This window comes from Microtus pennsylvanicus, chromosome 21, assembly GCF_037038515.1.
Source record: "Microtus pennsylvanicus isolate mMicPen1 chromosome 21, mMicPen1.hap1, whole genome shotgun sequence".
Lineage (NCBI taxonomy): Eukaryota > Metazoa > Chordata > Mammalia > Rodentia > Cricetidae > Microtus > Microtus pennsylvanicus.
The window spans coordinates 12,560,694-12,588,033 of record NC_134599.1 but is presented as its reverse complement, the minus strand read 5'-3'; the positions used below and the strand labels follow the sequence as shown (position 1 = coordinate 12,588,033).

Here is a 27,340-nt window from a genome sequence, read left to right as displayed (position 1 = left end):
TCACTGCTAAAAGGGGGTTCTTAACATTTCTTTGACAAAAATATGCCTTTCTTTTAGCTAATTTTATACTTTCCTCTTTGTTTTTTTTTTTCTTCCTATTTTCTGGCCTGCAATGCCAAGCCAGATGGCCCAAAACGCTAACAGTTCAGCAGGTTAGAGGTAATCCAACATTGCTGTCAAAATCTCAGTAAAGACACTAGAGTGAAAGGTGACACCTAAACTCCTCTAGAGACAGCCATGTACATGTGATCCACCACTAGAGACAGCCATGTACAGTGTGATCCTCCTCTAGAGACAGCCATGTACAGTGTGATCCTCCGCTAGAGACAGCATGTACAGTGTGATCCTCCGCTAGAGACAGCCATGTACAGTGTGTTCCTCCTCTAGAGACAGCCATGTACAGTGTGTTCCTCCTCTAGAGACAGCCATGTACAGTGTGTTCCTCCGCTAGAGACAGCCATGTACAGTGTGTTCCTCCGCTAGAGACAGCCATGTACAGTGTGATCCTCCGCTAGAGACAGCCATGTACAGTGTGTTCCTCCTCTAGAGACAGCCATGTACAGTGTGTTCCTCCTCTAGAGACAGCCATGTACAGTGTGTTCCTCCGCTAGAGACAGCCATGTACAGTGTGATCCTCCGCTAGAGACAGCCATGTACAGTGTGTTCCTCCTCTAGAGACAGCCATGTACAGTGTGTTCCTCCTCTAGAGACAGCCATGTACAGTGTGTTCCTCCGCTAGAGACAGCCATGTACAGTGTGATCCTCCGCTAGAGACAGCCATGTACAGTGTGTTCCTCCTCTAGAGACAGCCATGTACATGTGATCCTCCACTAGAGACAGCCATGTACAGTGTGTTCCTCCTCTAGAGACAGCCATGTACAGTGTGTTCCTCCTCTAGAGACAGCCATGTACATGTGATCCTCCACTAGAGACAGCATGTACAGTGTGTTCCTCCTCTAGAGACAGCCATGTACAGTGTGATCTTCCTCTAGAGACAGCTATGTACAGTGTGATCTTCCGCTAGAGACAGCTATGTACAGTGTGATCTTCCGCTAGAGACAGCCATGTACAGTGTGATCTTCCTCTAGAGACAGCCATGTACAGTGTGTTCCTCCTCTAGAGACAGCCATGTACAGTGTGATCCTCCTCTAGAGACAGCCATGTACAGTGTGTTCCTCCTCTAGAGACAGCCATGTACAGTGTGATCCTCCTCTAGAGACAGCCATGTACAGTGTGATCCTCCTCTAGAGACAGCCATGTACAGTGTGATCCTCCCCTAGAGACAGCCATGTACAGTGTGTTCCTCCTCTAGAGACAGCTATATACAGTGTGGTCCTCCAAGACTCATGAAGTCACAGCCCTGGGACAGCCACATAAAAACTTGTATGTCCAAACCCACACTGAAGTGGAAGTGAATCTCCATGACTGAGAAGGTCCCCCATCAGACTATACTTTCTTAAGAACAAAGACTCCGTCCTGCTCCAGACACGGGTCCTAGCACTCAAAGGGTCTGATGGATGAGAAACTCTAGCTCAATAAGGGTTTCTCAGATGAATAAATAAAAAGCAGGTACTGGTGTTGAAAGAAAATTTGCGAAATCATTTCTCTGATTTTTAAAAATAAGGACAGCTTCTTGTCTTAGAACATTTCTAGCTGAAGGAAATGGAGTGTATTTCAAGCAAATACCCAGTTTCCTGTTAGAACACTGAGAACAGTTAGCTCTCTGAAGCAGTATTCTCTCTATATTTGCATTTCTTGATCTTATCAGGTGCTGCCACACACTCCACAAGCCTGACACAGGATCCAGAAAACATCCCAGCATTGCGGTATTTAGATGCACCTGACTTATCTGATACATCTGTCTTGTGCATGATGTAACACCACAGCTGGTTTGTCATCTGTCTTAAATCTGGTTTTAATGGGACTTGGCTGACTTTTGCTCAATCTAAGCAAAACCAAAGTGATGGTAACAGGAAATGGTAAGGATTAAACACCAAGAATACTATCTGAAAAACAATCCCCACTCTTCTTCAGTTCACAGACCTAAGACTCTAGATCACTCCTAATATACCCAACCACAGGACACAGCAAACAAGAGTGTGGCACTTCTGACTGGGTGGTCACCACCATAAGCCACCAGCTATCCCGCTATGCTTGTTTTGTTGTCTGGAGGGAAGAGCCGGACTACAGAGGTCTGGTCTAGTAGACATCTCTAGGACACAGGAATGTTCTTTAGGGAATCAGAACCTTAGTAACTTCCTTGCTCTGTTTTCTGGCCGTGAAGTAAGTGGTCTGCTCTTCCGCCACCTCACCACAGGCCCAATAGATCACAGGCCAGAACCTCCAACATTACAAGTCATTCTCTTTATGGAGTTAATGACCACATGGATTTCACCACTGTAGCAAGAATCGAACAACATACTCAGACACTGAATCTAAAATTTTGTGTAAACGTTAATCATTAGGTATCTATGTGTGAAAGAATGAAGTTGCACTGCACCTCACATCAGATATGAAAGTGAATTCAAAATAAACCAGAGATCTAAATGAAGAACAAAAACTATCAAAAAAAATACTTTTATCTTCATGGTCTGGAGTTAGGCAACAGTTTGGTGTCAATGGTTATGCTATTAGAAGTATAAATGAAAATACCTGATAAATTAGACTATATGAAAATTTAAAACTTTTGTGCTATCAATGACACCCTTGAGAAAATGAAAAAGCCAATCCACAGAATAAATATTTAAATCCATATATCTGATAAGAAATTGACATCCAGGCTGGAGAGATGGCTTAGAGGTTAAGAGCACTGGCTATTCTTCCCTGAGTTCAATTCTCAGCAACCACATGGTGGCTCACAACCATCTGTAATAAGATCTGGTGACCTCTTCTGACCTGCAGGGATACATGCATGAAGAACACTGTATACATAATTAAGTAAATCTTTTATTTAAAAAATAAAAAGAATTTGACATCCACTCTAAAGAACTATTACAACTCCATAAGGAGAAAGAAACCCAATTAGCAAGTGAGCAAAATGTAAACGGACATTTCTAAATGGCTTATAAGCAACTAAAAAGATGCTCAAGAGCTATAGTTAGGGAAGCATAAATCCATTTGTGTCAGTAGGGTTAGCTATAACATGAAATCAAGTAACAAGTATCAGCTAGGATGTAAAGAAACTGAACCTTGATTGCTAGTGAGAATGTAATGTGGTGTGGAGACTGGAAAACAATCAGGTACTTTCAAAATTGTTAAAAAGAATTATTGTACAAAATAACAAATCTACTTCTAGAGATATGTATGCAAAAAAAACTGGCACACAAGTATTCATTATATTATTCATAATAGCCCCTATATCTAGAAATTCCACTGTCTACCTATTGAAGAACAGATATGCAAAACACAGTGAAGTATTGTTCAGTGGTAAGAAATTAATTAAAATATGCCATGACATGGATAAACAAAAAAAGCTAAAATCATGTGATTTGTTTAAACAGTGAGAATCCAGCTGTTCAAACTGTTCTGGGAAATTGTGGAACCTTCTGGATGAGACCCAGCTGGCAGAGGTGAGATTTGAGGATTATGGGCCAGCTCCACTTTTGATCCAAGCTTCTGTTTCCAGACTGCCTAGCAACGTGACCAGCTGCCACATGCTCTTGATGCCACAGCCAGGGCAAGCTCACACTGCCATGCTTTTCCATGCATGGTGGACTGTGTTCCTTAAGCTGTTAGCCAGAATAAGTCCTTCTTTCTTTAAGTAGTTTCTGTTAGGTATTCTGTCAACAATAAGGAAAGTAAATGACACAGAAAATAGCTAGACTAGGCAAGCCTATACAAATGCAATGGGGGTTGCTAAGGCAGGAGGAGGTAGGGCCGTGAAATGCTTTAAAACTGAGGGTAGTAATGGCTGCACCGTATGTGTGTACACACAAGCTGCTGACTTTTATGCTGCAAAAGGGTGGATTTTATTGTATCTGAATTATTATTTCAATAAGAACGTTACAATTACAACAACAGAGAACGTGAAAAAGTAGGTATGAGACCATAACTCCTACTCTGGGTCACCATGTTCTAGATGTCCTCCTGGCAATTGTACAACATAAAGGTACAGGGCAAGAGTCACTTCTACCACCTGCGGGAAGCATCACAGTGTCTCCTCACTGGCAGCCACCTGGCAGCATAATGCAAGCTTTTGTTATTTCTGGAGAGCAGTGCCACAATGTTTGTGCCTAACCTGCTTGCAGCTGGTTATAGCTTGAGGTGACAGCCCTCCTGTCTGCTAAGTGGGCAGGAGAATCGGCAAAGCAGAAAGCAGAGCTTCAACCTTTCTGTGATTCAACAAACTCCGAGGATTCCAAGTATCCATACTCAAACCTTCCCTCACTCCTCGACTCCTCCCCAGCTCCTCCCCTCCATCGTCCTGCATTCTAGGTCAAACATGCTTCAAATATAGGTACATTATGAATCAGCTAGCATTATATAATGATCAAGCAGGAGGGACCTTTGACAGTGTTATGTAATAGAGCGATGACTCTGGAGCCATTTATTAACTGCGTGACCTTAAGCCCAATCTATTGCTGTGATTCAATGCCTTCATCTCAAAAGTGGAAATGATAAAGGCTTCTCAAAGTTAGTGTTAGGTTCAAACGCAAACTGTTCAGAACAGCAGGTAACACATTGTAAGTGACGTGTTTTTATACAGTCTTACAATTTAACTAGTAAATCACACTCTTTTTATGAGGGAGGAAGAGATTAAAGTTCAAAATGGGCCAAGTGACTGGCACTGGCAGTGATGGAGATGCTGTCCAAGTCCAGCTCTCATTGACCCTAGCCAATAGCCCTGCACGGAAGACACTGACTACATTTTAGGTTTTAAAAGATATGAATCGTGAGAAAACAGTGCCTAGCAGTCACATACCACGCATATCACAACACATATTATTGATTCATTTAAAATATTCCAAATTAGCTGGGCAGTGGTGGAACGCGCTTTTAATTCCAGCACTCAAAAGGTAGAGGCAGGAGGATCTCTGATGAGTTCGAGGCCAACTTGGCCTACAGAGTAAGTTCCAGGACAGCCAGGGCTATATAGAAAAACCCTGTTTGAAAAGAAATCAATCAATCAATCAATCTCCCAAATTTAATTTTCTGAGATCTGAAAATAAATTTAAACAAGTCCCTTAGCATCTAATATTCTGTACTTTAAAGAGCAATGACTAAGTAAGACTCGTCACTGAGTGAAAGAGGCCTTCTCTTCTGTTCCTGCCTCCTTGAGTCAGATTCATGCTAGAAATTTAAATGTTTTTCTCAGGATCTGATGCTTCTAACTTTCAGTAAAAGATGCCTATAAAATAACCTCACTGTGCTGGACAGTGGAGGCGCATGCCTTTAATCTCAGCACTTGGGAGGCAGAGGCAGATGGATCTCTGTGAGTTCGAGACCAGCCTGGTCTACAAGAGCTAGTTCCAGGACAGGCTCTAAAGCTACAGAGAAATCCTGTCTCAAAAAACCAAAACCAAAAAGAAAAAAGAAAAAAAGAAAAAAAAAACCAAAAAACTCCTCACTGCTTGTCAAAACACAGTAAGTGCAGTAGATACAGTAGAAAGAGAAGGTCTTACTATGCAGCCTAGGCTGGTACCACGTCTCAGGATCCTGAGTGCTAGGATTACAGGCATGTGTCACTAGTCTACCTGGCAAAAACAAAATACTTGGCTCTTTTATGCATGGTAGGCAAGCTTTTCCAGTGAGCTGTGACCCCAGACTTGTAGCTGGAAAACATAGTATGATGCAAGTAGAGCAACTCATTTAAATTTCACATACATGCACACTTGTGCGTGCACATAAACACTCACACCACACCACACCAGACCACGCGGCTTGCATGGGCCATGGTAATGCTTCCCAATACCCTAGCACATCTGTTGTCCCAGTCAGATAGATTCTCTTCTCTCCAAGACTCCCGGTCCCTATCTTGTCTGAAGCCCCCACGCATCTCCTGTGTCACAAATTCTTCCATGCTGTCTTCCACGCACAGCTGTCTTGGCCCACGTGCCTAGTTAGGTTGACTTACCTTCTGGCTCAACTTACTAAAGCAGTTTTCCCCAACCACCAGACCACTTCCTAGATGTCCCAAGCCCACCACACACATTTGGAGCCTGCTTCTAACTAACCCAGTCTTTCTTACTGGCCAGACCACAGGCACAGCAGTCTGCTTGTTGAACATTACTTCCCCTGTTCTAGCATAGCGCCTATGAACAAGCAGTTGGCAAATGAAGTCATCATCAGGGGGTCGCAGAGGGTAAGAACATGTACCCAGCAACATGAGACCTGGGTTGATCCCTGGTATCACAAAAGAGAAATTAATACATTCATTCAATGGGTGAATGGATATTCTAAAGTTTCTCCACTCAAATTTGACACCTCCTTTTTGTTTGTTTGTTTAAGACAGGGTTTCACTATGTAGCTCTGGCTGTCTTGGAACACACTATGTAGACCAGGCTGGCCTTGGAATTCACAAAGATTCAGCTGTCTGCCTCGTGGGTGCTGGAATTAAAGGTGTGCATTGCCACACCCTGCGCCAGACACCTAGTATCTCTTAATCTTTTCACAAGCAGAAATACCCAAGCTACATAAAATGGATAAGTTATGAGCTTGTCTTGGAGAAAATGTCACAAGAAACCTCAGGTTATATATTTTTAAATAACTATATGTAAACTATAAGCAAAAAAGTTTTTAAAATAAGCTTTATACACCACATAATTGAGTCACAGAACACAGTGATCAAACTGGTCCTCAACCTACTGGCTAGCTTTCCTAGTGCTGGAAGGTGCTGTGCACTCTAGTAGGGGAAAAATGCAATCTTCATTCTCACTCAGCTGTGATCTCTTGGATCTACAGTAGTGATGGGCTTGACAAGGACAAGATAAGCCCACGTGCAACAGTGGCATGAACATTAGGGACATAACTAAATGTCTTCTGATTGAGTCTAAAGCCTGCTGTGTGAAATGGAACTCATTTGTGGTTGGATAGGTGACAGGCCCAAGAGGACAATCTAGTATTATTATTCTGATAAATGGACACAGCATTAAACCAACTTTTAATGGCTTATTTCTGCATCCATAGATCAGTACATTGCTTAATACTAACCAGAGAAGTTTCTCATCATTGTGGACAGCAATTAACACAGAGACCCTCAAATGGTCAATGGATAGAGAATTAAGAGCCTGGAGTGCTCAATCCTAAACGGCACAAAACATATCACACCCTACTCCTAAGGCTCAGGGAACTTAGTGGAAGAGTAGGTGAGAAGATTATAAAATCCAAGGATGTAGATAACAACAAGGAAACAAATGTTTTCCGGGCACAACATGACAGTTGCTCATAAGCACTCAGTGATTGTGACAACACCCACAAGACTTGCGCAAGCTCAAGCTAGACAAAATCCCAGCAACAACTGAGGAACTAGTGGCATTTCATAGACACTAGGAGAGGGAGAGTCAGCTTTCCTTAACGGTATGGTCCCTGGCAGGCCCCCTCTGGAGAGTATTTGGACAACACTAGCTGGAGGAGAAGGGAGAGGAGAACCTCGCTTTGTGTGCGGAGTGAGGGTAGAAAGGGAGGATATGGCAGGAATTAGAGAAGGGGAAGCAGGGTGAACATCAACAAAATAAATTGTGTGACATTTTCAAAGAACTACTAAAATATTTTAAAAACAAAAGCTTCAGAAGAAAGAAGGTAGTAATGCCTCCACCAAAGCTCGTCATGCACACACACACTCTGGCAACTGTGGGAGACCAACAGCAAAGGAGACCAGAGGAAACAGGGACCCTTAGGACCTTCCTAAGCCAGTGCCATTCACTTCCAAAGTAAGTTCATCCTCTAATGGAAGACAGTGTGCTGAGCCACAGTTCTCAGCATATCCAGAAGAGAAGCCAGTGGAGTGAGGACCTTTAACGAAGGGCAAGGGGCTCGCAAGCCAAAAGAACAAGTAGCAATGACTCCGGTGCCCATCCTCAGGCTTCATCCAGGAACCACTCAACAGTTCTAAGAGCTCTTACTCAGGGAAGAAAAGAGTAGACTCAACATCAAAATGGATGACATGGGCAGCCCAGAACCAAGATTCCCAAAGTCTCTTCTAGAAAAATGTTGGCACAAAGAAGGATACAGAAGAGGGAAGAGTTACTATCAAAACTTCCCACGCTGAAAGGGGAGGGAAAGGAAGAAGAGGATTAAGTTGGGGCTGGAGAAGAAAGTGAGGTGTGAGTTTGTTGGTTGGGGGTGTAGTTGACTCAAGGATTGACGATTAAAATGCATACCTACCTCTCAGAGTTTAGGACAACCTCAAAAGGTGAATGAATGGCCTGGCCTCCTCTCTGCAGATAAACAGCACGCTAATAGGCTCTCAGAATTCAACAAACTGAAGCTCAGCTTTGAGTAATCCACACCTAACCTAATCTCTCTGCAGAGGGCTCCGAAGATCTGTGAAGTAAAAGCCAGGTCTTTTTAAGGGCAACACCTCCCATCACTCCCTCCGACAGTGATTATTAAAGGGCAAACAAATAACCCAGTGCTAATTACTGCACTAGCGAGAGAGAGAGAGAGAGAGAGAGAGAGAGAGAGAGAGAGAGAGAGAGAGAGAGAGAGAGAGATTTCTACACGCCAACAGGTGTACTTCCGCCCGTGCAGTGCTGTGACCTCCTCAAAGGTACTGGGCCAACTCCTCGCAGCCACGTCCGTCCTTACAACAGAACTGTCCCATCAAAGCGTGGGGAAATTCCAACTCTAGCTGGGCAGATTTCTGGTTTCTGCATTCTCACTGACACGTTCAATGTTACCCATTTTTCCATAATAAAAAGTTTAACTTTAAAAACGCACCCAGTACAGTTCATAGAGCAAACAATTTATTAAATAGTGCCTGCTCGGATGAAAACAATGCTTCCTGAGAACCATCTTCACGGCTGAGGAACAGTTCTAACTTCTAGATAGTTGAGGAAAGTGCTTCCAACAGCTAGAAGGGGGCAGGGTGCTATTTTAAGCCATAGTGCTGGGCAAGGCAAGGACACGGTTGCTAATATCTGCATTCATTTTATGACAGAGTCTGAAACAAAAGAAATACTCGGAGAGAAAAGCCGAACGCCAGCTCACACTTCGTGGTTTCGGACTGCGGAGCTGGAGTTCCGCTACCTCGGTAAGCAGGGGGATGACCCTGAAGGTGCATAGGGAGAGTGTCTGCGTGGAGACTCTAGAATACCGGCGGCTGCTGGCACTCGCTCGGCACCCTGCAACTGGCCTAGGGCCCAGGCGAAGCCGCCCCCCGCCCCATTTGCGAGATTGGGGTGTCCCCGCCGCGGGCCCGGGTTGCCGGTGGCACCCCAATCCCGGTCCCAGCCGCGAGCCGGCGGAGGGCGCCGCCTGGCGCAGCGCGCACAAGGAGGCCGGCACTCACCGCTCAGGTAGTTGGTCCACTTGTACAGCACGCCCTCCATGGCGCCCGCCGGCCCCTCGCCGCCCCGGCCCGCCGCGGGGGACACCGGACCGGCCTCACATCCCGGGCCCGGGGGCGGGGTCACCGCGACAGCCGAGGAGCACCCGCTTCGGGTCGGGGGTCTGCGCCTGCGCCAGGCGCGATCGGCGTGGACTAGGCGGAGCGGCCGGCGGAGCGAGGCGAGGGAGGCGCGGCCCCTGGAGCGACGGTCGCGGGCGCCTTACCGCGGCCACCGAGCCCACAGCGCCCGCCCCGACGCGCTCGCGCATGCTCACTGCGCCGGGCGCACGCTCCCAATTCCACGCCGGGGTTTTGGCCGCGGCGCCGTGGGGCTCTCGGGAGGGCGAGGCGCGGTTGCGGACGTGGGTGGGTAGTAGCGGTTCATTCCTGGGCTCTAGTCTTCAGGGATCCAGCTTTTAATATCAAGATGATCAGTGTAGAATGATTCGGACTGAGACCCGGATGAGGCGAGTCTGTAGTGCGTTTCCGGATGCACTCCAGTGTGAGATGCTATTCAAAGCGCAGGGCCTCTTTGGTCCGCTGGCATTGACTTCATCTAGGGTTCTCTTAAAAATTCAATCTCGCCCGGGTTCCAGACTTTTGGATCAAAAAAAAATCTGCATTTTTACAAGCTCCCTAAGGGGAATGCCTATGCACAAGAAAGTGTGGAAATTGCACTGTTGTCAGGATTTTTAGCCAAGAAAAGTGTTAATCACCTGTTAAGTGAAAAGAAAATGTTGACAAAGATACAACCCAAATGTCACAGAAACGTGCTCTGAAGTGCTAAAGTTTGGGCATTTTCTTTTCCTTTAATGTAAGGTTGACAGGCTCAGTAAATAATAGATAACTTAATTGGTTATTTACCTGAACTGCACACCTTACTTAATGCCCTGTTTACTTTTGGTTTAATCTAGAGATCTTCCTTTGGAGATTCCCAGTTTCTTCTCAGTCCTCTACAATGGGCTACGTCTGAAATCAGGGCAACCGTGTAGAACTAGGAACTTTAAGCTGTATAATTCTTAAACACTAATGCCATTTCTTCTTTAAAGAGAGACGTCCTTAGCTATATTTACTCTATCCTAAGGCCACTCAAGTGATGAATCGCTAACAGTCATTAACAGTGATGTTTGTAGAATGAATCAGGTCTAGCCTGAAGGCAGAGTGCAAATTCTTCATGGTCAAGTGACCTTAAACAGGACACTAACTTCTAGCTTCAATTTGTCTATCCTCTGTCCTGGCTAGTTGAATGTCAGCTTGACACAGACACGAGTAATTTGAAAAGATGATCTCTGAACCGTCAGAGGATTTGTCTGTAGGCAAGTCTGTAGTGTATTTTCTTAATTACTGATAGAGGATCCAGCCCATGGCCTGTGGTGACATCTCTGGGCTGGTGGTCCTGGGTGCCATAAGAAAGCAGGCTGATGGGCAGATCTCTGTGAGTTTGAGGCCAGCTTGATCTACAGAGTGAGTTCCAGGACAGCCAGGAGAGTTTCACAGAGAAACCCTATCTCGGAAAACAAACAAACAACAATAGGAAAAGAAAAAAGAAAAGAGAAGCAAAGAAAGGAAGGAAGGAAGGAAGGAAGGAAGGAAGGAAGGAAGAAAGAAAGAAAGAGAAAGAAAGAAGGCTGAGCAAGCCAGTAAGCAGCATTCCTCCATGGGCTGCTTCCAGTTCCTGCTTCCAGACTCCTGTTTTGAGTTCCTGCCCTGACTTGACTGAATGATGATGGACTGTGATATAAAGTGTAATCGATAAAAATTCTTTCCTCCCCAAATTGCTACTGGTCATGATGTTTTAATCCAGGAACTAAGACACTGTCTAAATGGGAAAAGTAACCACGTTAAGTTAGTGAGAATCTTGCCCCAGAATGTGCTTTGGGAACCTTAAAGCATTCTTCTAATTCTGAGCCATCGTTTATGGTATCCTGGAGTGTGTGTACGTGGTGCTGGGGTCCTCTCTAGTATCCGGTCTTTGCAAAAGCCCAAGTGTCACCTGGCCCGGGGCTCTTCAGTGGCTCAGTTGGAGTTCTTCACAGAGGCAAAGCCCTCCCGCAAGGTGTTAAGTGTTAGCTCAGCACCCAGCTGCCCTCCCAAGGTGGGAGAATCTCCTAATCTGCCGGCTCTAGGACTACTCGGAGAGGGCCTTCTGACCCAACACCACACCGAAACACTACACTGTTGCAGTGCCATTGGCTGAAGAGGAGCCTGAGTGACAGCATCGCCAGCCAGTAGAAGGCAGTCTTTCCCCAGCAGCCTCCAGACCAGAGCCAATCATGTTGTGATGGAGCTTAACTCTTTAAAGGTGAGTTCACAGTGTGTGGGAAAGTTGGTAGTAAAAGTGCCACGTCTTCCTGGGAGGTTGAGGGGGGGAGTCCTAAACTTACCCGAGGCTGTTGCCGCTTTCGGCACCTTTTTTAACTCTATGAAGTCGGGGGCCCTTTCTCTGCTTTGGTAACATGAGTTTTTTCTTGTGGAACGCGATCTTGACACTGTGGGTCACGGCTGTGAGTGGAGCTTTGATCCCTGAGCCAGAGGTGAAAATCGAAGTTCTCCAGAAGCCCTTCATCTGCCATCGCAAGACCAAGGGAGGAGACCTGATGTTGGTCCATTACGAGGGCTATTTAGAAAAGGACGGCTCCCTATTTCACTCCACGTAAGTAATTATGCCTCGCAGGCAGAACGATGACGGACCCACCCAGGCACCCCAGCCCTCCTACTGTAAAATTAACAGTTCCTTTACCTCTAAAAACAGAAACAAAACGCTGAAACATCTGCCTTACCTATGGGGAAAGAAAATTGTCAAAAGCCAGTTTTAGAGAACAAGGCCTTGAAAGGACTTTCTGGAAACTTGTTTTGATAAGTTAAATTCCTTACAGTTTTATTCTTTATAAAATTAGATCTAGAATATTTGAAGTTTTACAGAACCACAGTAAGTCGAAAAGGCTTAATAGAATCGTCTACCTACCACTCCATTCTCTAGGTAAATTATCTGATTCCACTTTTAATTGGTCATAAGAGATATTAAAACGTGTCGCTTTGCTTCAAGAGCAAAATGCGCAATCGTTTATTGGCCGCCTTCTGAAAGATGCACAAATGCTCTTTCATCAACCTGTCTAACTGTCTGGCGGGTGGCATTTTGGTCAAAGCACAGGCTGGTGATTTCAGGAGTTGTTCCTTTCTTTTCAAAAGCCAGGCTTCCTCGATGGAGTAGGTGTGGTTTTAGAAGTCGTAGTGTAAGTGTTTAGTGAGCACTTCCTCAGGGACACTCTGGAATTTCACCTTCTCACCCCCTTCATCCATTCATTCATCCAGCCTGTGAACCGCTCATTGAAAGGGGGCATTTCAGGTCCTGGAGATGCAGCGTTTACTAAAAATAAGTTCTGGTCCTCTAGCAGCATTCCTTGTGCAGGGAACGGGAGATGGGACAAGGCTCACTTGGTGGAGAATGCAGAATGTTCAGAGCACTGGCAAAGCGCGGGGAGCCTGTGGTCAGTTGTGCCGAGGCGGAGGGTAAAGACACATTCATAACAGAACAGCCTGGAGAGTGATGTGTGGAGATCATCAAGGCAGAGCTGCAGAAGGACTTTGCAGATGAGGGAATCCTATGCTCTAAGCCTGAAGCTGTAGCTCACCTTAGGTTGGCTTTGTTTTAATAAACTGCTTTGAGACGTGGTCTTTTGTGAGGGTTGAGGATAGTGAATGACATATCTCTCTGAACACTGTTTGCCCTGGTAAAAGGTTCCAAAAACAGCAAGCTGGGAGGTCGTGGCACATGCCTTTAATCCCAGCACTTGGGAGGCAGAGGCAGGTGGATCTCTGTGAGTTCGAGGACAGGCCCCCAAACCACAGAGAAACCCTGTTTCGAAAAAACAACAATAACAAACCAAACAAACGAAAAGTTTCCAAAAACAGTTTGTCATAGCTTTGTCCTCGCCAGTAAGGCCAGTGCATGGCAGATAGCAACGGACGCTGTCCTTCAAGATTACAGTTACAGTCTTGCTTCCAGTCTGGTCTCTTTCATATCTAGCCTGGTCTCCTTCCGGTCTCAGAGCCAACAACCTGGGTGGATATTTTGTAGCATTTCGCTATTATGTTCCGGAACTTTGGGAAGGGACTGTCGTTATGCAACCTTCATGTAAAATCATAGGCCTGGCTAACTGGGTATAATGATAATGAAGAAATATCATTAAATAAGCCTGCAAAGAGTGTTTTGTCTTGCCAGAACCATCATCTATGTGATGAATAGCTTAGCTGTAATAAGAAATGTGGCCAAATGTAGTTAGTGCTGATGATTGCTGCTTCGCTGTTCTTTTTGCCCCATGATCACGAGGGAACATGCAGGACAGAAGGAACGCCATTTACCCAGTTTTTGTGACCATGGTACCCACCAACCTAACACAAGGATGTTTTATTCACACCCAAGAATTATTCTGAAATAGGATTCTTTCCTTGCTCTCTACCAGTCGGACTAAGCTGGTCTCTCAGGATGCTCAGACATTTTTCTGTTCCTTTACCCTCCAGAACTCGAGGGGCTACTGCTCCAGGATTTGCCAAGTAGCCCCATAGTAGATCTCTGGAGAGGGTCTGGGCGTAAGTGGAGATTTAGGGTGAAAGCAGAACCATGAGTAAACTGTACATCAGAAAGGCCTGTGGGCAGGAAGTAAGATAATCCTGTCTCTGGGTCTGGGGTCGAATAGGCCTTCACGATTTAGCAGTAATTCTCATAGCCTTGTATCTCCTTCTCAAACTCAAGACATTCCCTCAGTTTCTCCTTTGGTGTGTGGCCCTCCTGGGAAGTCACTAAGACCTTGAACTTAGGGGTTAGGTATATCTGACGTCAGATGTTAGCACACTTAACTTCAATTTTCTCTGTACAAAATGTTAATACTAGTACAGCTGGCCCTGTCTGCAGGTTCTGTGTCCCTTGATTCAAATTTAGTATAGAATCCAAAATATTTGAAATATAGGTGTATGTGTGTGTATTGAGCTTTATAGTTTCCGAGTTTATAAGCTTAACCACTGGTGGGTAGGAAAAAATGAAGCCCAGCAATGCTCTTTATTATAAAGTTCCTAAAACTATCTCTAGTGTGTAGAGTGCTTACCTAGCATTTGTGGGACTCTGGCTTCAATTTTTAGCCGGAGGTGGGGAGGGGGAGAACATAATTATTTGAATTCTGATGTGTTTTCTTTCTGGTAGTCACAAACATAACAATGGTCAGCCCATCTGGTTCACCCTGGGCATCCTGGAGGCTCTCAAAGGCTGGGACCAAGGCTTGAAGGGGATGTGTGTGGGAGAGAAGAGAAAGCTCATCATTCCTCCAGCCTTGGGCTACGGCAAAGAAGGGAAAGGTAAAGTTGTGTGACCTTCACTGCGGTGCATCTCTGAATGCTTCCCCCCCACCAGACGGAAACCCACCCGCTCACTTTAACAGTGCACAGAAAGGCCATCCAGCAAAAGTGTCTTGATGATCTGACCGTTCAGAATATAGATCATCGGCTATGATCTGAGGTGGTGGCTGTGTTTATAGCCAGGAAATCTTCCATACTGTAGGTCTCATTAGGAGTCCTTTCATTCTTGCTTTTAAATGTATTTGTAAAGTTTTCAATAGATTATTTTAATTTTATTTATTTATTTTTGTGTTTTCAAGACAGGGTTTCCCTGTCCTGGAACTTGCTGGCCATCTAACTCAGAGATCTGCCTGACTCCACTTTATGAGTTCTGGGATTAAATATGTGTGCCACCACTGCCCAGCTCAATAGCTTATTTTAAAATAATTCAATGACTTGAATTAAAAATAATTCCCTCTGTGTTACAAACTACCTGGCTGGTCCATACAGCTTTTGTATCAATTTGTTTCAAGTCACAGCCTACCTGGTGTTTAGGATGAGTTCAGGTAGCTCTTCAAGGGCTCTTTGGTGCTCTCCAAGGGTTGTTTGGTGATGCTTATCAGATGGGCCCAGCTGTAGTCTCTTCCCTGAAATCTGCTCTGAGCCAATGGCCAGGTCTGAAGCGACAGGTTAGTGAACCAGGCTGTCTACCACTGTGTTGTTTCTGATATTAAAACAATTGGAACCAACCCAACTGTGTTATCACCAGAGGTTAGCCAAATAAAAGGTATCCTTCTTATTAAAAGTGCCGTTTGCAAAGTTTGTGTTATATATGAAATGCGTGTGGTGTAAAAGTAGCTGATAGATTTTCTATATGTCTAACTTTCCCCGTGAGTGAAAGGGGGAGTATATGCACATTGTATCCCAATGAATAAAATGTTCATAGTGTACTATGATTCTAAGAATTGAATTCATTTCTGATTCTATTGTCCAAATTCTCGATGAAGAAAATGTAGTAAGTGTACAGTGAAGAAGATATTGTAAGAAGCCATCAGAAGCAGATAGAGAATCACTCTGATGTGGTTTAAATAGATTTTACACCATTTGTCCGCAAAACATAGCCCTCGACAAAGTGGGGATCAAGCCTCTTGCCACAGTTTCCTAAGGAGGTTGAGTGCTGTATATGAATATGATGTACCCCAAAGTAGGATCACTATCTAAGCCATGTCCCACAGGCTTGGTTATTCACCAAATGCAACTCTGATTATATTCTCTATAGAAAGCCATCCAGTATCTAGGGAAGGTGTCTCTAATGCCTAGATGTAGTCTTTCTTCCCCGTGTCTTTGTTCTTTTGCTCTGAACTTTATGTATGCAGAGCAGCCGTAGTTGTCCATGACGTACTTAACTCAGCTTTACTTCATAGGCACTCCCCTCAGTGTCTTGAAACTAACTCTTCTAATCTGTGTTTGCCACTGGTTTTGTAGTGTGTTAGTGCACGCTTGCATGCCTCCCTGGGAAGACACCAGCTTTCCCACCGACCTAGTGCATGCCCCTTCCCTGTACCAGCGTGACGGTAAGCTCTGCCCCACCCTGTCAGCGTTGCCCTCTTCTTATTGCCCTTCCTTCCGTGGAACTTTGAGGAGACGGGGGGTGTAGCTAAGACTTGGCTAATGCATGTGTCCAGACCTTTCTGTTACATAGAGTTGTAAGAAAGCAAGTTTGAAACAAAAATAAATGCCCACAATTCCAAGAAGGGTTTGTTTCTTTGATTATTAATTGGACTGTTTTTGTTTGTACCCTGAGAGATTTTTAACAAATGCATAAAGCTCTTTGTTAGGGAGGTATTTCCTAAGTTGTTGAAAATTTTGAATGTTCCTTTATTATTTTTAAGACCCGTAAGAAAATTGTGTCTTAGTAACATATAAGGCACTTACTATTTATCAAGAATAACACTGAGGGTTTTATTTTAGTATGAGTTTTCCTCTTATATCCTCCTCATGGACTCCGAAGGTAGAAAACATTATCAATCTTATTTTACAGACAAGGAAGGAACTGATGCCTAGAGGCGGCAGATGTGAACAGAGCTCACACTATTATATACTGCCTCCCAGTGGCAGACACAGCACCACCTCCCCTATGTGCTTGAAGGTCAAGACTTTCTAATCTAAATTAGTAAATCTCTTGTAATATAATTAAGTCTGAACTACTCAAAGCCCTTTAAAAGTCATTCTTGACGTATAACATGAAGGGCTTTAATTATATTTGAAATTTAGCATCGAGACTTTTAGAAACATCTGCCTGTGTGCATGTATTTCATTGCTGCTCCAAACTAGAGTGCTTTTGTTCTGCCGTTTGGGGTTAGTCCTTCTGGTGACCTACTTTTCATTCCTGGGTAAAGTGTAGTTATAGAATAAGTGATTCCCACCATCTGTGACCGTCAAAGAGTCTCTCCATTTACTGTAGTTAAAATGTCTGTTACCACAATTGATTTTGTTATGAATACTTTTAGATCTTCTAAGTAAAAACTTCCCTATCTCTTCATCTCAGGCAAAATTCCCCCAGAGAGCACACTGATATTCAACATTGACCTCCTGGAGATTCGAAATGGCCCACGGTCCCATGAATCATTTCAAGAAATGGATCTGAATGACGACTGGAAGCTCTCTAAGCATGAGGTGACCATATCTTCTACCTCTGTGCTGTCTTCTTCTGCTTCTTTAAGGCTCACCCTTACAGAAATGCATGAGCTGCTGGGAGAAGGAAGACCAGCGTTCTTCAGTGCAATGACACTGGGCATGTTAGCCACAGTCCAGGGAAGGCCTCGTGTTCAGGAGTAGTGGCCAACACCAAGTTGACTCCCATGGCTTTTAGTGACTTTATTTTTTAAAAAAAGAGAAAGAAGCTGGGCGGTGGTGGCGCACGCCTTTAATCCCAGCACTTGGGAGGCAGAGGCAGGTGGATCTCTGTGAGTTCAAGGCCAACCTGGTCTACAAGAGCTAGTTCCAGGACAGGCTCCAAAGCTATAGAGAAACCCTATCTCAAAAAACCAAAATAAATAAATAAATTAATTAATTAATTAAATAAAATAAAAAAGAGAAAGACCGTGAAATTGGGTGAAGGGGGAAATCTGAGAGGAGTTGTGGGTTCGTAAAATATGATAAAATATACTCCATAAAATTCTCAAAGAATAAATAAATGAGGGAAATTTATTTTTGTTTAGATAAAATATTATTCACGGCTTTCCCTGAAGTGCTTTGAAAGTTGCCTTTTCTGTAGGAACCCATATTGTAAGCTGGGGATTTGTAGCCCTCCTGCCCACACAGCAAATGGTCTTATCCACTGAGCCATCTCCCCAGTCCTTGATTATGTTTTTAAAGACAATAGAAAATTGTAGCACAGGCAATCGAAAGACGCTGCTTTGATTTCCAAGTTTACAGGGTCCTGGTTAGGCTCCGCTGGTGTGGCATGATCACAGCCAGACACACCGTTCTTTCTACTTGTAGCTGTGGCTTCAGACGAAAAGGGAGAATGTAATCTTATTCTAGGAGGACTGTCTAGAATTCTGACTCTTCCTAGAAAGAAAGCCTGACGAAACCAATGTGTCCAAAGGCAGCCATTGTCCAGGCGCGCAGCCTCGTTTGCATTCTGACCAGAGCGGGCGGTATGCATTGTTGACCCAAGCTGGCCCAGGAACACAGCTTCAGGACGGCTCATCCCAATGATCACTCTGTAGGCCACATTGCTGCCTGTGCTGTCTTTGCTTAGTTATTATCAGAGAAAGGTCTGTTCCTTGGCAGCCACTTTTGCCAAAGCCCTGGTTATTTGCAGTAAATTTTGGAGAAAGGTCTATTGAAGGAAAGCCGGAAATACTTGCATGCTCTTTATACTTGCATGCTCTCCGGGAAGAATACTGGAAGTGACAAAATATTTTTTACAACTATTACGCAAGCGTTAGGTGAACTCAAGACAAGTTCTTGTCATTACCTGACTTGTTTCAAACGGTTCTATGATAGGGTCAGAAAAGCGTAGATTTGAGGCAGCAGTGTTTTGGGGAATCCCAGAGTAGAGAAATTTGCATATGGCTTTCAAAATAAATTTTCGCCGGGCGTTGGTGGCGCACGCCTTTAATCCCAGCACTCGGGAGGCAGAGGCAGGCGGATCTCTGTGAGTTCGAGGCCAGCCTGGTCTACAAGAGCTAGTTCCAGGACAGGAACCAAAAGCTACGGAGAAACCCTGTCTCGAAAAATCGAAAAAAAAAAAACAAAACAAAACAAAATAAATTTTCTTACACACCGAGTCATATATTAGCATGCAAATCCTGCTGATTAGAATGGATGCTTTGTCTTCACAATACATGCTTCTTAACAGGGCTTTGCTCCAGTTTGTCGCTGCCCCATCATGGAGCACAGTTGGCACCAACAGAGTGTGACCTCATGCCCTGTAGATCTGCCTTGCCTGGATGTAGCCTGTGGCAGGGAGGGAAGAAGGGAGGAAGGGAGGGAGGGAGGGAGGGAGGGAGGGAGGGAGGGAGGGAGGGAGGGAGGGAGGGAGGGAGGGAGGTGGATAAGCACATTTTAGAAACTGGAATCAAGTAAGCAGTGGGAGAATTTGATGAGAGAAAAGAGGTGACAGGCAGTGCAGGGGTGACGGGAGGGTAGGAAGAAGAGGGAGTGATGTCTGTGGTGAACCACTTAGAAATAAACCCCTGGACAGATTTAGATGGAGCACAGATGTAAAAGAAAAGTTGCTTCTGTCAAGCATATTATAATTTTTTTTTCTAAAAAAAGATTTTTCTTTACCTGATTTGATTCTAGCACATAATTATTTCAAACCTCTTGATTATAAAAGCTTAGATAGAACTTTTCTAAGAGCATTTTCTCATATGTGTGAGTATGGGTGTATGTGTGTGTGTATATATATAATGTACATATATTTTAAAACTATTAGCTTTTGATAAGTATAATATTTCTTTTGTATTTGTTTTATGTTGTTATTTTCGAGAAAGGGTTTCTCTATGTAGCTAGCCCTGACTGACCTAACTCACGATACAGACCAGTCTGACTTTGAATTCAGAAGTCTACTTACTTTTGCTGGCATCAAAGGCATGTACTATCATGCCTGGCAGTCTAGTATTTCTTATTACACACTTATCTCTTAGTTTCAACAAAGTGAATTATGGTGTTCAAGCAAACCAGGAACCATAATTTGTTTAAAGTTTTCTTTGGTTCTTGAGGGTCAAACAAATAAACATAAAAACATCCAGTTTAGGGACTGGAGAGATGGCTCAGTGGTTAAGAGCATTGCCTGCTCTTCCAAAGGTCCTGAGTTCAATTCCCGGCAACCACATGGTGGCTCACAACCATCTGTAATGAGACCTGGTGCCCTCTTCTGGCCTGCAGACATACGCACAGACAGAATATTGTATACTGATGGTCATTGGTTAAGTAATAAAGAAACTGCTTGGGTTCATAGGTTAAAACATAGGTGGGAGGAGTAAACAGAACAGAATGCTGGGAGGAAGAGGAAGTGAGCTCAGACTGACAGCTCTGCTCTCTGGAGCAGAGACTCCATGCTACCCTCTCCCGGGCACACGCAATGAAGCTCCGACCTAGGATGGACGTAGGCTAGAATCTTCCCAGTAAGCGCACCTAGCTGTGCTACATAGAATATTAGAAATGGGCTAGTCCAAGTGTGAGAATTAGCCTAGAAGAGGCTAGATAGAAATGGGCCAAGCAGTGATTAAAAGAATACAGTGTCCGTGTAATTATTTCGGGATTTCGGGGCATAAGCTAGCCAGGCGGCCAGGGTGCTGGGAACGCAGCCCTGCCGCTCTTATTACTACAGTATACATAATAAATAAATAAATATTAAAAAAAACCATCCAGTTTATAAGAATGCTCGACTTGGGGGTGGAAAGATAGCTCAGTGGTTTAGAGCACTGACTGCTCTTCCAGAGAGCCCAGATCCCATTCCCAGCACCCACATGACTCACAACTGTCTGTAAGTCCAGTTCCAGCAGATCTGATGCCCAGTGGCCTCTTTTGACCTCCAGGGCACGAGGCACTTGTGTGCACATGCAAATATGCAGGCAAGTGCTCAGAAAATAAAAATAAATCTTGAAAGTTTTCCTTTTCTATATGTTAAACTTTAAAAGAATCCAAGGTGGGTGTGGAAGGGTGGCAGTGTAGTCTCAGAGCAGGCAGGTGGAGACTGGCAGCTCCCTGGAGGTTGCCAGCCAGTCCAAAGTTCTAGGTGAGAGACCATAAATAAGACTCTGAGAAAAGAGACTGACTTCTGGCCTCTGTATACATGCATACACACGTGCATACACGCACAACCCCACATGAACAAGCACATGCACACATACCTGAGAGCACACACAAATTTCAATGAACTGCCAAATAAAACAGCTTCAATTAAATGCTGACTTCTTAATATGAAGCTCTAAGAATGAAAGTGAAGCCAGCTTAAAACAAGCAAAGGGACTGGGGAGATATGGCTGTGTGCGGTAAGTGCTGGTCTTGCAGGCCTGAGGACCTGGGTTGGGATCCTTCGTACCATGCAAAAAGCAGAGTGTGGCAGTGCATGCCTCCAATCCTGGCTCAGAGGAGACAGAGACAGGGAGCTCCCTGGGAGTTGTTAGCCGGCCCGGGTGGCAATCAGTGAGCTTCAGGTTCAGTGAGAGATCACATCTCAACCTACGAGGGGCGAAGAGTGGTGAAGGGACACACACAGATACACACACACGGATACACACACACGGATACACACACACGGATACACACGGATACACACACACGGATACATACACACGGATACACACACACACGGATACACACACGGATACACACATGGATACACACACACGGATATACACACACGCGCGGACATACACACACACGGATACACACACACGGATACACACTCACACGGATACACACACGGATACACACACACACGGATACACACACATGGATACACACACACGGATACACACACATACGGATACACACATGGATACACACACACGGATATACACACACGCGCGGACATACACACACATGGATACACACACACGGATACACACACACGGATACACACACACGGATACACACACAAATACACACGGATACACACACACACAAATACACACACGGATACACACACACGGATACACACATGGACACACACACAGATACACACACATGGATACATACACATGGACACACACACAGATACACACGGATACACACACATGGACACACACACAGATACACACGGATACACATACATGGATACACACACACGAATACACACACATGGATACACACACAGATACACACGGATACACACACAGATACACACGGATACACACACACAGATACACACGGATACACACACACGGATACACACACACGCACTTTTTTTTTAAAAGGCAAAAAGTCAGGTAATAGGTTTTAATAGAAACCTTATATTTGATACAAACATGTATGTATATTTGAGTATGTATTTGTATATATGATATAAGCATTATTTTCAATTCTGAAAACTATTTGGTGTCTCCATCATTCCTATAAAGCAAAGATTGCTTTTCTTCCGTTAGGAATGGGTCACAGAGTTGCTTTGTTCTTGCTGTGCATCGTTGCAGTGATGCAGTGTGGATTATTCTTAACGAGAACTGTTATTTTGCAGGTTAAAGTGTATCTGAAGAAGGAGTTTGAGAAGCACGGTGCAGTGGTGAATGAAAGTCACCATGATGCTTTGGTGGAGGATATCTTTGATAAAGAAGATGAAGACAAAGATGGCTTTATCTCGGCTAGAGAATTTACATATGTGCATGACGAACTGTGAGGGTGCACCTGCCATTGTATAGCATCCATCTGTAAAGGGAAGACGGTTGCAGTTTTGAACAACATTCTGATCTTGCTTTGTTTGCTTTCAGTTTTATGTTATTTTCTGTTATTTAAGAAACCCCATAGACTTTGTAAATATCCATATCATTCTTTTAAGTTATTGGGAAGAAACAGTCATCTTTGAGTAGACTTCTGGGCCATTCCAGGTTCACACGAAGCTTGTCTGCCCGCTTCCTTCTCACAGCAATATTTTGCAGCTGGAAACGTGCCACAACAAACGGACAGGTGGTAGCACAAATCAGCGCCCCAGGGCTTGCTCCTTTCAGGTAATAATGAAGTTTTTTCTTTACCTATTTTTGAGTCCCTGCCTGAGGAGGCATATGGTAGGCCTCATTCCTAAACAGTTATGGCTTCACTGTGTAGATGTGCAGTGTTGGATGATTAATGGAGTTAGCAGCTCGCGAATAGGTGTGCATCGAAACATTCTGCCCAGACTTCATAGTGGCTAATGGCCTAGTAAAATAAGTCAGACAAATCATTTATGTGTTTGTTTCCTTGTAATCAATGATTCAAAATACGGTGGGCCTGGCAGAGAGTTGTATTTATGGTCAATGTTTACTTTGAAGGCTTCCAGATTAGCCTCTTGGTTCCTCACTCAATAAAGTTTACAGTTAGTACATGATTTCACAATAACAATGAATTATGAGAGAAGTTAGTAAATCAACTAGACTATCCCTTTTCTGACTCATTGAAAATGGGGCCGACCTATACCAACTTCTATCACTACTTATGCTGAGTTTGAAAATGGACTTTTTTCATTTTCTCTCAAATTGACTTGTAAAAATGACAACTAATTCTGTTTTTAAAAATTGATTTTATTCAAATTGGCTGTTATCTTAAATACCTACAGCAGACTTCCCAGATCTCCACCTGTTAGACATAGGTTCTCATAGTTTATAAAAATGGGTCACACGCACTGTTGTCTGACCGTTGTTGTTCTTACACCTTTGGGAAGCTGCTGGGTCTGATGGTACCTCTTTACGGATGAGAGATGCTGTTCAGAGGTGACGGATGAGCCTACCGCTGGTGGTTCAGCTGCAGACGCATCTCCAGTCCCTGAGTTCACTTTTCTACTTCTGTGTTAAGGAAGAAGCAACGAATTTGTATGTATCAGTTGGGCCCCGTTGCCTTTCGCATCTTTACCTCTGGGAACAGTTCCTGACTGATCCTGGCAGATCCCAGCTCTCCTCGGGATTCAGGAATGCCTGTGTTCTCATAGAATAATCTTCATATTTGCTCCCAGTGAGAGGGGTCAGGTCTTAGTTCACCCATTCTCATCCCCTCCTGTTGTTTGAAGAAATTAGATGACTTCACCACCTACGCATTGACACTTTCCTAGCCAAAGCATGTCATTGGGAAGACTATACTCTAGGACCTGTTCTTGAAGATTTCAGGTATAACCGTGAAATGATTGTCAGCACTGCCTTTTTCTCGACCTTGGGAGGTTGTGGAAAGGCCCGTGACTGTCTTGAGAGGACAGTGGGGTGTCTTGAAGCCTGCCTTGCACCGAAGCTGCAACCACCATCTGTGTTGGAACAAGGAAGGAGAAAGAATCTTAATTATCCAATTGTATAAATTTGTATCGGTCCTCAGCTAAACAGTCAAACAAGTGTGAAAGAAAGACATGCCGGTAATAATGGTTGCTTAAGCCTTCCGCCTTTTTTTTTTTTTTTTTTTTTTTTGGTTTTTCGAGACAGGGTTTCTCTGTAGCTTTGGTGCCTGTCCTGGAACTAGCTCTTGTAGACCAGGCTGGCCTCAAACTCACAGAGATCCGCCTGCCTCTGTCTCCCGAGTGCTGGGATTAAAGGCGTGCGCCACCACGGCCCGGCTGCCTTCGCCCGGCTGCCTTCTGCCTTTTGTATAGCAATATCATTACACCCTCCCATTAGCGGGAATAATCAAACACCAACTGTGACTTCACATATATGTCATTTGACTCATAACTGTTCCATGTGTCATATTTAAATTTCTATGTCTATTGTGATACTCCTTTTGCAAATAAAGTTTATTTGGGAAATAATTGGTTTTGTAAAAAAACTGTTTTGCATGTGTATACGTGTGTGGTGTTTGTATGTGTATTCACATATGTTGGGGGCACATATGTGTGTGCAGGTACAGGGGTCTTCCTGGATTTTTCCACCAGTGCATGGAGGCAGGATCTCTCACTGAACCTGGAACGCTTCGTTTTGGCTATCCAGCTCGCTCCAGGAGTTCTGTCTCTGTCTCCCAAGCAGTGAGGTTACACCTAAGCCAGTTTGCCCACCGACTTTCTTATGTGGGTTCTGGGAAGCTGATGCTCAAGGCACCATCCCCATTCATCCCCTCAACCCTGATTTTATGGGGAAAAAAAGAAGAACAATATTAAAGCAGCTTTGCCACTTCTTCCCCCTCTCTCTCCCTCCTGTCTCTTCCATGCTGAGGATGGAGCCTTCTGTGTGTTAAGCCACAGACCTACCCCGTAGTTCCTCTCACGTTTTAGTCTCGGTTTCATGATAGAGTGAGCAAAATGGACGTGGTAGGAGATGGGCATTAGTGGTGCGGCCAGTCTCTGGGGAGCTCCGCTGTTGGCATTTGCCAGAAAAGCTGTTGCTTCAAGTTAGCGGGAAACCTGATCATTAAGGGCAGTGGTTGATAGTGAACTTCACACAGGGCTTGTGGGTAGGGGAAGGCAGGAGGGCGGGTGTTGTCCCTGTTGTTTAGGTTTGGCGCCTGATTGTGTGTGTAGCAGGTGGACAAGGTTTCTGCCTGTTGAGTAGATTGGTGTCATCAAGTGCCTAGGTGATGACATGGGATGCCCTGGTTGTCACAGAGAGCAAGAAATGATTTCTGCTTCAGATGAAGCAACTAGCTGTTTGGAGTTCTGCTTGTGCCAATGAACTGTACTTATGAAGTGAATTAGTTCCACAGTGTTGTTTAGAGTTCGGCATGCTCCCTCTGGCCCCAGAATTGAACAGTGTGTGTGTGTGTGTGTGTGTGTGTGTGTGTGTGTGTGTGTGTTAGAAGTGTTCCTTGGTGTCTGAAAATTCCAAGATGGGAAAGTGTCGATTTGATGACATAGTATGGAGGAAATTCCGTCACCTTTTAATTGAAAAGAAAATTAGCATTGTCATGATAACTCTAGGGAAAATAACTTCTTTCCCAAAGAAACAGAGCACTTAGCTGTGGCCTTTTTGTTTGGTTTTTCGCTTTTTACCCGCTTTAGCTTGGATTGAAATCTAAATTATCAGCCATTATTTTAAGTGTGTATGCCTGTCTAAACACGTATGCCTTGTGCAGGACCATCCGGCAGCCAAACTGCTTCAGTCTTCCAGAGTCCAACTGGGCCTGCCCACCAAAGATCATCACAGCTGGCCTTGTCGAAAGAACACACCAGGAGGATCATGGGACCCTCGCCTCACTATCCAGCCACCACCACCCCCAACCACTTGTATGCAATTATGACCTAGTTGAATGTGGCCTTGGGGTCTCTAGGAGGAGCTAGAGGATAGAGGTTGGGAAGGATGAGGGGAGGAGGTTTCAGCTATGCAGCGTGCAGAAGCCATGATCCTTGCTGGGTGCCCATCTACCTGTGTGACTGCTTTAAGGTCACCCATGCCCCTACCCGCAGTCCCTCACCCATGCCCCTACCCGCAGTCCCTCACCCATGCCCCTACCCGCAGTCCCTCACCCATGTCCCTACCCGCAGTCCCTCACCTGCTGCTTTGTGAGCCAGCTTCATAAACTCTGGGGAACTTTGGTGGAATCATACCTCAGTTCGTCACTGGGACTTTAGGAGAAGCGGTAGAGGTTCTGTATGTCTCTCCCCGAGGGAAGGAATTTTAGTGACCTGCTTCTTTCTCTGGCTATCTGTATGTAGTATTCATAGGAATATGATTTCTGCATCCCCTTTAGTACAATAAAACCCACAAACTCTTACCTATGTAACAATATGAGTTGATAGGAGTTTGGGGTCTGTTTGACGGGGCTTTCTTATTCTGTCGTCTTGGGGGCAGGATGGTGGAGGGACAGCTGAGCAGAAGTGTGCTTTCCTGGCACGTGCAAGGCCTTGGGTTCTGTCTCTGGAGCCACAAAGGTTACACGATGCCATCTTTTTGTCTTTCTTCTTTCCTCTTGTTCCTTCTTGTTCCCTCAAGTTCCCTGCTTCAGAACTGCAGGGAGAGTTTGGCTTCAGAGCTCAGTCCTCAAATCGATGACAGGCATCCTTGGTGCCTACAGGTGGCAGGACCCTAACAATGGTTCCTTCCTTTGAGGTACATGAGAATCATATGTGGCATTTTAAAAGTGGGCATTACTGATTCCTCTCCTCAGGAATTCTGATTAATTCCTGTATCTAAGTTGTATTGAAACCCCTTGTGATGGAGGAGTTACTTTCATTTAATAAAGAAACTGCCTTGGCCTATTTGATAGGCCAACCCTTAGGTGGGTGGAGTAGACAGAACAGAATGCTGGGAGAAAGAAGCCGAATCAGGCAGTCGCCATGATTCTCCCACTCCAGACAAACGCAGGTTAAGATCTTTCCTGGTAAGCCACCTCATGGGCTACACAGATTATTAGAAATGGGTTAGATCAATATGTAAGAGCTAGCCAATAAGAGGCTGGAACTAATGGGCC

General features: G+C 44.6%; 2 protein-coding genes across 7 annotated transcripts in view; one reads left to right on the top strand and one right to left on the bottom strand.

The window, feature by feature from the left end:
* Positions 1–9,580, bottom strand: part of Plekha8 (pleckstrin homology domain containing A8) — a 66,026-nt gene extending 56,446 nt beyond the window's left edge. For both annotated transcript variants that reach the window (XM_075955757.1, XM_075955758.1), the window contains exon 1: positions 9,449–9,580. In XM_075955757.1, the coding sequence (XP_075811872.1) occupies positions 9,449–9,488 (40 nt within the window). In that variant the 5' untranslated portion in view covers positions 9,489–9,580. The remainder of the gene's footprint in view (positions 1–9,448) is intronic.
* Fkbp14 (FKBP prolyl isomerase 14) overlaps positions 1–24,749 on the top strand; it is a 32,150-nt gene extending 7,401 nt beyond the window's left edge. The window contains exons 1-7 of one of the 5 annotated variants that reach the window (XM_075955763.1): positions 1,769–1,979; positions 3,501–3,569; positions 9,098–9,190; positions 11,672–12,140; positions 14,685–14,836; positions 17,364–17,491; positions 22,509–24,749. In XM_075955763.1, the coding sequence (XP_075811878.1) occupies positions 11,944–12,140; positions 14,685–14,836; positions 17,364–17,491; positions 22,509–22,667 (636 nt within the window). In that variant the 5' untranslated portion in view covers positions 1,769–1,979; positions 3,501–3,569; positions 9,098–9,190; positions 11,672–11,943 and the 3' untranslated portion in view covers positions 22,668–24,749. Of the gene's footprint in view, positions 1–1,768; positions 1,980–3,500; positions 3,570–9,097; positions 12,141–14,684; positions 14,837–17,363; positions 17,492–22,508 lie in introns of those variants that run through there. The other 4 variants (XM_075955762.1, XM_075955761.1, XM_075955759.1 and 1 more) reach the window with 4 other exon arrangements.
* Positions 24,750–27,340: the final 2,591 nt, after the last annotated feature.